Below are 11913 nucleotides of genomic sequence, written 5' to 3' on the forward strand. Positions count from 1 at the left end.
ACACTATGACCCTAATGAAAGAAGCATCCAATGCACAGGGCCCATAGGGCTCAGGCTGAAAGTAATGCACTAGGGGGGCTTGGTTTCAACATGGCTACGAAAAGACGTCTTCTCCGCTAAGGGTCGATATTTTTAGGCCTTAAACTTTTTAATTTTCCAAAAGAGTACGCACTTTGCAGATTTACTGGCTTTAGCAACAATTGGGGAGTGTTTTTGATATGTCTGGGACCCAGAAAAACATGGCGGCGGTGCTGAAATTATGACAGAACTCCAGTCAACAGTGACGACATCGCAAGAAACTGTCTCCACCCAAGCACAAACAATCAAGTACTTGGAAACTTCGAAGACTAACATCGACGAATGGCTAACCGAGCTGGAGGCCAAATACAACACGCTGAGAACAGAGAACGTGAATCTTAAGGCTGCATACAAAGGCGTAAAAGCCCACCTTCACAAGGCAGGAGTCAGTTTTGGCCTGATTCACCCGGCTAGACCTGAGGATTACCTTCCAGGGAGCTTGCCACACGTTTGACGACCCCCAGTCTGCACTCACGTTCTACCAGGATTATGTTCACTCAACGTTAACCTAGCAGACGACGCGTATCCCAAGCCAGTAAAGGCAGCTATAGCTATATAGCCTATCCACTCCCGGTCTGTGATACGGCAGGGCAGTTAAAAACAGCCAGCTCATCGGCTTTGTTCAGATCTATACGAACCATCAGATTTGCTATTTACACCAGCTTGTGGGTATGAGGAACCTTTGTTTGGACCATAGGCCCTATTATACACCCCAACCCGAGCACTCCGTTCTGCCACCTCTGGTCTCTTGGCCCTCCCACCCCTACGGGAGGGCAGCTCCCCCTCATCCCAGTCCAAGCTCTTCTCTGTCCTGGCACCCCAATGGGACGGCAGCTCCCGCTCAGCCCAGTCCAAGCTCTTCTCTGTCCTGGCACCCCAATGAGAGGTCAGCTCCCGCTCAGCCCAGTCCAAGCTCTTCTCTGTCCTGGCACCCCAATGGTGGAACCAGCTTCCCCTTGAAACTTGGACAGCAGAGTCTCTGTCTAGCTTCCGAAAACATCTTCAAACAGTATCTTAAATAATCCTCCTCCTCACCTCGACCCAAAATAAAATAACACTTAACTAGCACTTGCACTTGACCCCCCCAGCTCTGACTGACAGCTACGGTATTGAGGAAAATTTTTACTTTCTATGCCTGTGAAATATGGTTGTCCCACCTAGCTATCTTAAGATGAACGCACCAACTGTAAGTCACTCTGGATTCAACACCATAGTGCCCTCAAAGCTCTTCACTAAGCTAAGGACCCTGGGACTAAACACCTCCCTCTGCAACTGGATCCTGGACTTCCTGACGGGCCACCCCCAGGTGGTAAGGTTAGGTAACGACACATCTGCCCCGCTGATCCTCAACACGGGGGCCCCTCAGGGGTGCGTGCTCAGTCCCCTCCTGTACTCCCTGTTCACCCATGACTGCATGGCCAGGCACGACTCCAACACCATCATTAAGTTTGCCGACGAAACAACAGTGGTAGGCCTGATCACCGTCAACGATGAGACAGCCTATAAGGAGGAGGTCCGAGATCTGGCCGTGTGGTGCCAGGATAACAACCTCTCCCTCAACGTGACCAAGACAAAGGAGATGATTGTGGACTACAGGAAAAGGAGGGCAGAGCACGCCCCCATTCTCATCCACAGGGTTGTAGTGGAGCAGGTCGAGAGCTTCAGGTTCCTTGGTGTCCACATCACCAACGAACTATCATGGTCCAAACACACCAAGATAGTCGTGAAGAGGGCACGAAAAAGCCTATTCCCCCTCAGGAGACTGAAAAGATTTGGCATGGGTGCTCAGATCCTCAAAAAGTTATACATTTGCACCATCGAGAGCATCCTGACTGGTTGCATCACCGCCTGGTATGGCAACTGCTCGGCATCCGACCGCAAGGCACTACAGAGGGTAGTGCGTACAGCCCAGTACATCACTGGGGCCAAGCTTCCTGCCATCCAGGACCTCTATACCAGGCGGTGTCAGAGGAAGGCCCTAAAAATGTTCAAAGACTCCAGCCACCCTAGTCATAGACTGTTCTCTCTGCTACCGCACGGCAAGCGGTACCGGAGCGCCAAGTCCAGTTCCAAAAAGCTTCTTAACAGCTTCCACCCCCAAGCCATAAGACTCCTGAACAGCTAACCAAATGGCTACCCAGACTATTTGCATTGCAAAGTAGGCTTACCTGACAGAACTATACCGTATAATGATTATTTGTATCAATTGGGTGGTGATTATTAACTCTGTCATGACGTGCTGCAGCAGAAACATTCCTCTCTATAATAATTAAAGGGGAATTATGACTCAGAACTCATTTTATGTTTGTTTTTTCTAGTATAAAAAATGTATAAAAAATGAAAAAAAAATCCCAAACCAGGAAACATAAAACAGAGAAAACAGAATTCTGGAAAATCCCAAATATAATTTTAGAGTTGTTTATTAACCATTATTTTACCAGTTAAATTGACAGAAAACACATACAGTTGAAGTCGAAAGTTGACATATACCTTAGCCAAATACATTTTAAACTCAGTTTTTCACAATTCCTAACATTTAATCCTAGTAAGAATTCCCTGTCTTAGGTCAGTTAGGATCACCACTTTATTTTAAGAATGTGAAATGTCAGAATAATAATAGAGAGAATTATTTATTTCAGCTTTTATTTATTTCATCACATTCCCAGTGGGTCAGAAGTTTACATACACTCAATTAGTATTTGGTAGCATTGCCTTTAAATTGTTTAACTTGGGTCAAACGTTTTGGGTAGCCATCCACAACCTTCCCACAATAAGTTGGGTGAATTTTGGCCCATTCCTCCTGACAGAGCTGGTGTAACTGAATCAGGTTTGAAGGCCTCCTTGCTCGCACACACTTTTTCAGTTCTGCCCACACATTTTCTATAGGATTGAGGTCAGGGTTTTGTGATGGCCACTCCAATACCTTGACTTTGTTGTCCTTAAGCCATTTTGCCACAATTTTGGAAGTAGGCTTGGGGTCATTGTCCATTTGGAAGACCCATTTGCAACCAAGTTTAACTTCCTGACTGATGTCTTGAGATGTTGCTTCAATATATCCACATAATTTTCCTTCCTCATGATGCCATTTATTTTGTGAAGTGCACCAGTCCATCCTGCAGCAAAGCACCTCCACAGCATGATGCTGCCACCCCCATGCTTCACGGTTGGGATGGTGTTCTTCGGCTTGCAAGCGTCCCCCTTTTTCCTCCAAACATAACTATGGTCATTATGGCCAAACAGTTCTATTTTTGTATCATCAGGACATTTCTCCAAAAAGTACAATCTTTGTCCCCATGTGCAGTTGCAAACTGTAGTCTGGCTTTTTTATGGTGGTTTTGGAGCAGTGGCTTCTTCCTTGCTGAGTGGCCTTTCAGGTTATGTCGATATAGGACTCCTTTTACTGTGGATATAGATACTTTGTACCTGTTTCCTCCAGCATCTTCACAAGGTCCTTTGCTGTTGTTCTGGGATTAATATGTACTTTTCGCACCAAAGTACGTTCATCTCTAGGAGACAGAACGCGTCTCCTTCCTGAGCGGTATGACGGCTGCGTGGTCCCATGGTGTTTATACTTGCGTACTATTGTTTGTACAGATGAACGTGGTACCTTCAGGCGTTTGGAAATTGCTCCCAAGGATGAACCAGACTTGTGGAGGTCTACAATTTTTTCCCCATGATGTCAATTAAAGAGGCACTGAGTTTGAAGGTAGGCCTTGAAATACATCCACAGGTACACCTCCAATTGACTCAAGTGATGTCAATTAGCCTATCAGAAGCTTCTAAAGCCATGATATCATTTTCCAAGCTGTTTAAAGGCACAGTCAACTTAGTGTATGTAAACTTCTGACCCACTGGAATTGTGATACAGTGAATTATAAGTGAAATAATTTGTCTGTAAACAATTGTTGGAAAAATTACTTGTGTCATGCACAAAGTAGATGTCCTAACCGACTTGCCAAAACTATAGTTTGTTAACAAGAAATGTGTGGAGTGGTTGAAATACGAGTTTTAATGACTCCAACCAAAGTGTATTTAAACTTACGACTTCAACTGTATTTTGTACACCAAGGACCGGGGAAGAGTTGTAGGGGAGAGGTGAAGAATGGGCATATTTGAAAGCTATACTAAATGTGTATTTATCCTACTGGACTCTACCTACAGGTGTATTTATCCTACTGGACTCTACCTACAGGTGTATTTATCCTACTGGACTCTACCTACAGGTGTATTTATCCTACTGGACTCTACCTACAGGTGTATTTATCCTCCTGGACTCTACCTACAGGTGTATTTATCCTACTGGACTCTACCTACAGGTGTATTTATCCTACTGGACTCTACCTACAGGTGTATTTATCCTACTGGACTCTACCTACAGGTGTATTTATCCTACTGGACTCTACCTACAGGTGTATTTATCCTACTGGACTCTACCTACAGGTGTATTTATCCTACTGGACTCTACCTACAGGTGTATTTATCCTACTGGACTCTACCTACAGGTGTATTTATCCTACTGGACTCTACCTACAGGTGTATTTATCCTCCTGGACTCTACCTACAGGTGTATTTATCCTACTGGACTCTACCTACAGGTGTATTTATCCTACTGGACTCTACCTACAGGTGTATTTATCCCACTGTTCTTACCAGGGGAGAGAAGAAGAATGGGCCAATTTGAAAGCTAGACTAAATGAGTAACTGGCGACATGTTTTAAAAGCAGCTCTCATGTTAGAAAAGGTTGGAGACCCCTGGACGAGAGCTTGCGCGCGCGCACGCACGCGCACACACACACACACACACACACACACACACACACACACACACACACACACACACACACACACACACACACACACACACACACACACACACACACACACACACACACACACACACACACACACACGCCCCTCACTTGACTCTACTCTGTCATTCTGAACAGAGAAAGCCATGCTGGCGTTTGGGAACAGGACAGACAAGCAGTCCTCCGCAGGAGCAGCAAACCAACCAGGCATGCCCAGCCCAGCTCTCGCTACCCTCAACAACCACATCCAGCGCCTGGCAACCACAGTCCCTGGCATCACCATGGAAACGGAACTTAATGTCCTGAGAGCACAGATACCCACTCAGGTGAATAGTGCATAGGGTGACATATTTCAAGGCCTACCATTGTTATATTATTATTATTATTATTATTATTATTACATTTGGAACACAGTCCTAATGTGTGTTTTGAACCGGCTCTAACAGCCATGGTGAGGTACCAGGAGAGAGGAGGAGGCTGTTAAACAGGTTTGATGATGAGGTACCAGGAGAGAGGAGGAGGCTGTTAAACAGGTTTGATGGTGAGGTACCAGGAGAGAGGAGGAGGCCGTTAAACAGGTTTGATGATGAGGTACCAGGAGAGAGGAGGAGGCTGTTAAACAGGTTTGATGATGAGGTACCAGGAGAGAGGAGGAGGCTGTTAAACAGGTTTGATGATGAGGTACCAGGAGAGAGGAGGAGGCCGTTAAAGAGGTTTGATGGTGAGGTACCAGGAGAGAGGAGGAGGCTGTTAAACAGGTTTGATGATGAGGTACCAGGAGAGAGGAGGAGGCTGTTAAACAGGTTTGATGGTGAGGTACCAGGAGAGAGGAGGAGGCCGTTAAACAGGTTTGATGGTGAGGTACCAGGAGAGAGGAGGAGGCTGTTAAACAGGTTTGATGATGAGGTACCAGGAGAGAGGAGGAGGCTGTTAAACAGGTTTGATGATGAGGTACCAGGAGAGAGGAGGAGGCTGTTAAACAGGTTTGATGGGGAGGTACCAGGAGAGAGGAGGAGGCTGTTAAACAGGTTTGATGGTGAGGTACCAGGAGAGAGGAGGAGGCTGTTAAACAGGTTTGATGGTGAGGTACCAGGAGAGAGGAGGAGGCTGTTAAACAGGTTTGATGGTGAGGTACCAGGAGAGAGGAGGAGGCTGTTAAACAGGTTTGATGATGAGGTACCAGGAGAGAGGAGGAGGCCGTTAAAGAGGTTTGATGATGAGGTACCAGGAGAGAGGAGGAGGCTGTTAAACAGGTTTGATGGTGAGGTACCAGGAGAGAGGAGGAGGCTGTTAAACAGGTTTGATGGTGAGGTACCAGGAGAGAGGAGGAGGCTGTTAAACAGGTTTGATGGTGAGGTACCAGGAGAGAGGAGGAGGCTGTTAAACAGGTTTGATGATGAGGTACCAGGAGAGAGGAGGAGGCTGTTAAACAGGTTTGATGGTGAGGTACCAGGAGAGAGGAGGAGGCTGTTAAACAGGTTTGATGGTGAGGTACCAGGAGAGAGGAGGAGGCTGTTAAACAGGTTTGATGATGAGGTACCAGGAGAGAGGAGGAGGCCGTTAAAGAGGTTTGATGGTGAGGTACCAGGAGAGAGGAGGCTGTTAAACAGTTTGATGATGAGGTACCAGGAGAGAGGAGGAGGCTGTTAAACAGGTTTGATGGTGAGGTACCAGGAGAGAGGAGGAGGCTGTTAAACAGGTTTGATGGTGAGGTACCAGGAGAGAGGAGGAGGCTGTTAAACAGGTTTGATGGTGAGGTACCAGGAGAGAGGAGGAGGCTGTTAAACAGGTTTGATGGTGAGGTACCAGGAGAGAGGAGGAGGCTGTTAAACAGGTTTGATGGTGAGGTACCAGGAGAGAGGAGGAGGCTGTTAAACAGGTTTGATGATGAGGTACCAGGAGAGAGGAGGAGGCTGTTAAACAGGTTTGATGATGAGGTACCAGGAGAGAGGAGGAGGCCGTTAAAGAGGTTTGATGGTGAGGTACCAGGAGAGAGGAGGAGGCCGTTAAACAGGTTTGATGATGAGGTACCAGGAGAGAGGAGGAGGCTGTTAAACAGGTTTGATGGTGAGGTACCAGGAGAGAGGAGGAGGCTGTTAAACAGGTTTGATGATGAGGTACCAGGAGAGAGGAGGAGGCTGTTAAACAGGTTTGATGATGAGGTACCAGGAGAGAGGAGGAGGCCGTTAAAGAGGTTTGATGGTGAGGTACCAGGAGAGAGGAGGAGGATGTTAAACAGGTTTGATGGTGAGGTACCAGGAGAGAGGAGGAGGCTGTTAAACAGGTTTGATGGTGAGGTACCAGGAGAGAGGAGGAGGCTGTTAAACAGGTTTGATGATGAGGTACCAGGAGAGAGGAGGAGGCTGTTAAACAGGTTTGATGATGAGGTACCAGGCTTTCCTACAGTAACTAAGTGGGGTAACAGGAAGTCAATTATCAACACTTAATTCTCCTCTCTGCTTCTCTCTACGCTACACTGTGCTCAGCCAGTCTATCTCTGCCTAGTGATTATAGACCAGGTAATGACCAACCAATTGTAGAATAGGATAGTCTCACCAACAAATGCCAAGAACTGCAATTCTGCTGGGTTTTTCACGCTCAACAGTTTCTCTTGTGTATCAAGAATGGTCCACCACCCAAAGGACATCCAGCCAACTTGACACAACTGTGGGAAGCACTGGAGTCAACATGGGCCAACATCCCTGTGGAATGCTTTTGACACCTTGTAGAGTCCATGCCCTGATGAATGGAGGCTGTTCTGAGGGTCTGTTTCTGTAGTGAGACAGCTTGATGTACAGTACACCCCCTGGACAGGACACTAGTCTATCTCCTGTTTCTGTAGTGAGGCAGCTTGATGTACAGTACACCCCCTGGACAGGACACTAGTCTATCTCCTGTTTCTGTAGTGAGACAGCTTGATGTACAGTACACCCCCTGGACAGGACACTAGTCTATCTCCTGTTTCTGTAGTGAGACAGCTTGGTGTACCAGTACACCCCCTGGACAGGACACTAGTCTATCTCCTGTTTCTGTAGTGAGGCAGCTTGATGTACAGTACACCCCCTGGACAGGACACTAGTCTATCTCCTGTTTCTGTAGTGAGACAGCTTGATGTACAGTACACCTCCTGGACAGGACACTAGTCTATCTCCTGTTTCTGTAGTGAGGTAGCTTGATGTACCAGTACACCCCCTGGACAGGACACTAGTCTATCTCCTGTTTCTGTAGTGAGGCAGCTTGATGTACAGTACACCCCCTGGACAGGACACTAGTCTATCTCCTGTTTCTGTAGTGAGACAGCTTGGTGTACCAGTACACCCCCTGGACAGGACACTAGTCTATCTCCTGTTTCTGTAGTGAGGCAGCTTGATGTACAGTACACCCCCTGGACAGGACACTAGTCTATCTCCTGTTTCTGTAGTGAGACAGCTTGATGTACAGGACACCCCCTGGACAGGACACTAGTCTATCTCCTGTTTCTGTAGTGAGACAGCTTGATGTACAGTACACCCCCTGGACAGGACACTAGTCTATCTCCTGTTTCTGTAGTGAGACAGCTTGGTGTACCAGTACACCCCCTGGACAGGACACTAGTCTATCTCCTGTTTCTGTAGTGAGGCAGCTTGATGTACAGTACACCCCCTGGACAGGACACTAGTCTATCTCCTGTTTCTGTAGTGAGACAGCTTGATGTACAGTACACCTCCTGGACAGGACACTAGTCTATCTCCTGTTTCTGTAGTGAGGTAGCTTGATGTACCAGTACACCCCCTGGACAGGACACTAGTCTATCTCCTGTTTCTGTAGTGAGGCAGCTTGATGTACAGTACACCCCCTGGACAGGACACTAGTCTATCTCCTGTTTCTGTAGTGAGACAGCTTGATGTACAGTACACCCCCTGGACAGGACACTAGTCTATCTCCTGTTTCTGTAGTGAGACAGCTTGATGTACAGTACACCCCCTGGACAGGACACTAGTCTATCTCCTGTTTCTGTAGTGAGACAGCTTGATGTACCAGTACACCCTCTGGACAGGACACTAGTCTATCTCCTGTTTCTGTAGTGAGACAGCTTGATGTACCAGTACACCCCCTGGACAGGACACTAGTCTATCTCCTGTTTCTGTAGTGAGACAGCTTGATGAACAGTACACCCCCTGGACAGGACACTAGTCTATCTCCTGTTTCTGTAGTGAGACAGCTTGATGTACCAGTACACCCCCTGGACAGGACACTAGTCTATCTCCTGTTTCTGTAGTGAGACAGCTTGATGTACAGTACACCCCCTGGACAGGACACTAGTCTATCTCCTGTTTCTGTAGTGAGACAGCTTGATGTACAGTACACCCCCTGGACAGGACACTAGTCTATCTCCTGTTTCTGTAGTGAGACAGCTTGGTGTACCAGTACACCCCCTGGACAGGACACTAGTCTATCTCCTGTTTCTGTAGTGAGACAGCTTGATGTACCAGTACACCCCCTGGACAGGACACTAGTCTATCTCCTGTTTCTGTAGTGAGACAGCTTGATGTACAGTACACCCCCTGGACAGGACACTAGTCTATCTCCTGTTTCTGTAGTGAGACAGCTTGATGTACAGTACACCCCCTGGACAGGACACTAGTCTATCTCCTGGTTCTGTAGTGAGACAGCTTGATGTACAGGACACCCCCTGGACAGGACACTAGTCTATCTCCTGTTTCTGTAGTGAGACAGCTTGATGTACCAGTACACCCCCTGGACAGGACACTAGTCTATCTCCTGTTTCTGTAGTGAGACAGCTTGATGTACCAGTACACCCCCTGGACAGGACACTAGTCTATCTCCTGTTTCTGTAGTGAGACAGCTTGATGTACAGTACACCCCCTGGACAGGACACTAGTCTATCTCCTGTTTCTGTAGTGAGACAGCTTGGTGTACCAGTACACCCCCTGGACAGGACACTAGTCTATCTCCTGTTTCTGTAGTGAGACAGCTTGATGTACCAGTACACCCCCTGGACAGGACACTAGTCTATCTCCTGTTTCTGTAGTGAGACAGCTTGATGTACAGTACACCCCCTGGACAGGACACTAGTCTATCTCCTGTTTCTGTAGTGAGACAGCTTGATGTACAGTACACCCCCTGGACAGGACACTAGTCTATCTCCTGGTTCTGTAGTGAGACAGCTTGATGTACAGGACACCCCCTGGACAGGACACTAGTCTATCTCCTGTTTCTGTAGTGAGACAGCTTGATGTACCAGTACACCCCCTGGACAGGACACTAGTCTATCTCCTGTTTCTGTAGTGAGACAGCTTGATGTACCAGTACACCCCCTGGACAGGACACTAGTCTATCTCCTGTTTCTGTAGTGAGACAGCTTGATGAACAGTACACCCCCTGGACAGGACACTAGTCTATCTCCTGTTTCTGTAGTGAGACAGCTTGATGTACCAGTACACCCCCTGGACAGGACACTAGTCTATCTCCTGTTTCTGTAGTGAGACAGCTTGATGTACAGTACACCCCCTGGACAGGACACTAGTCTATCTCCTGTTTCTGTAGTGAGACAGCTTGATGTACAGTACACCCCCTGGACAGGACACTAGTCTATCTCCTGGTTCTGTAGTGAGACAGCTTGATGTACAGGACACCCCCTGGACAGGACACTAGTCTATCTCCTGTTTCTGTAGTGAGACAGCTTGATGTACAGTACACCCCCTGGACAGGACACTAGTCTATCTCCTGTTTCTGTAGTGAGACAGATTGATGTACAGGACACCCCCTGGACAGGACACTAGTCTATCTCCTGTTTCTGTAGTGAGACAGCTTGATGTACAGTACACCCCCTGGACAGGACACTAGTCTATCTCCTGTTTCTGTAGTGAGGCAGCTTGATGTACAGTACACCCCCTGAACAGGACACTAGTCTATCTCCTGTTTCTGTAGTGAGACAGCTTGATGTACCAGTACACCCCCTGGACAGGACACTAGTCTATCTCCTGTTTCTGTAGTGAGACAGCTTGATGAACAGTACACCCCCTGGACAGGACACTAGTCTATCTCCTGTTTCTGTAGTGAGACAGCTTGATGAACAGTACACCCCCTGGACAGGACACTAGTCTATCTCCTGTTTCTGTAGTGAGACAGCTTGATGTACAGTACACCCCCTGGACAGGACACTAGTCTATCTCCTGTTTCTGTAGTGAGACAGCTTGATGAACAGTACACCCCCTGGACAGGACACTAGTCTATCTCCTGTTTCTGTAGTGAGACAGCTTGATGAACAGTACACTCTCAGGCCATCTTTATTTTGTACTGTAATTGCATTACGTGCAGGAGACAGCCTGTGATGTCAGGACAAATTGCGGAGTAGTGCTGTCTTTTTGATCAAACAATTCCCTTCTCCCCAGGTGCATGAAATACATTTTAAACTGCTATTTCCTAACAGTGTTTGTGTCTCCCCATGCAGGTGAATGAGAACGATAGACTGTGGGGTGGTGATGGGGAAGACTGGACCCTGCCGTCCCCAGGGCTGGTGGACCATGGAGCCCCTCCCCTCCACCTGTCTGCCCTGGGATGGTCCCTTCCACTGGGCCTCTCCCTTCTGCTGGCTAGCCCCAACCCTGGGGCTCCATAGACTACACTACAGACCGACTGACTTGGGAGTGGAGAGAGAGAGAAACAGGGACAGATAAAGAGAAAGAGAGAGAGAGAGAAAGAGAGAGAGAGAAAGGGAGAGATGTATGTACAGTGCCTTCTGAAAGTATTCATACCCCTAGACATATTCCACACTTTGTGTTACAGCCTGAATTCAAAAGAAATCTCACCCATCTAGACACAATACCCCATAATGACAAAGTGAACCCATGTAAGTATTCACACCCTTGGCTCAAGGCTTTCTGGAAGCCCCTTCTTGGCGGCCATTACAGCTTTGAGTCGTCTTGGGTTTGTCTGTATCAGCTTTGCACGTCTGGATTTTGGGATTTTCTCCCATTTTTCCCTGCAGATTTTCTCAAGCTCTGTTAAATTAGATGGGGAGCGG

The 11913-nt window shown here is 47.5% G+C and overlaps 1 protein-coding gene across 1 annotated transcript in view; it reads left to right on the forward strand.

Moving 5' to 3' along the window:
- Positions 1 to 11508, forward strand: part of LOC311118934 (GDNF family receptor alpha-4-like) — a gene marked incomplete at both ends in the record, with an annotated part of 49034 nt that extends 37526 nt beyond the window's left edge. Inside the window, 2 exons of the mRNA XM_084193684.1 lie at positions 5025 to 5212; positions 11341 to 11508. Of these exons, the coding sequence (XP_084049810.1) occupies positions 5025 to 5212; positions 11341 to 11508 (356 nt within the window). The remainder of the gene's footprint in view (positions 1 to 5024; positions 5213 to 11340) is intronic.
- Positions 11509 to 11913: the final 405 nt, after the last annotated feature.

The sequence above is a fragment of the Coregonus lavaretus genome, assembly GCF_964263955.1.
Source record: "Coregonus lavaretus genome assembly, contig: HAP1_SCAFFOLD_2390, whole genome shotgun sequence".
Classification (NCBI taxonomy): domain Eukaryota; kingdom Metazoa; phylum Chordata; class Actinopteri; order Salmoniformes; family Salmonidae; genus Coregonus; species Coregonus lavaretus.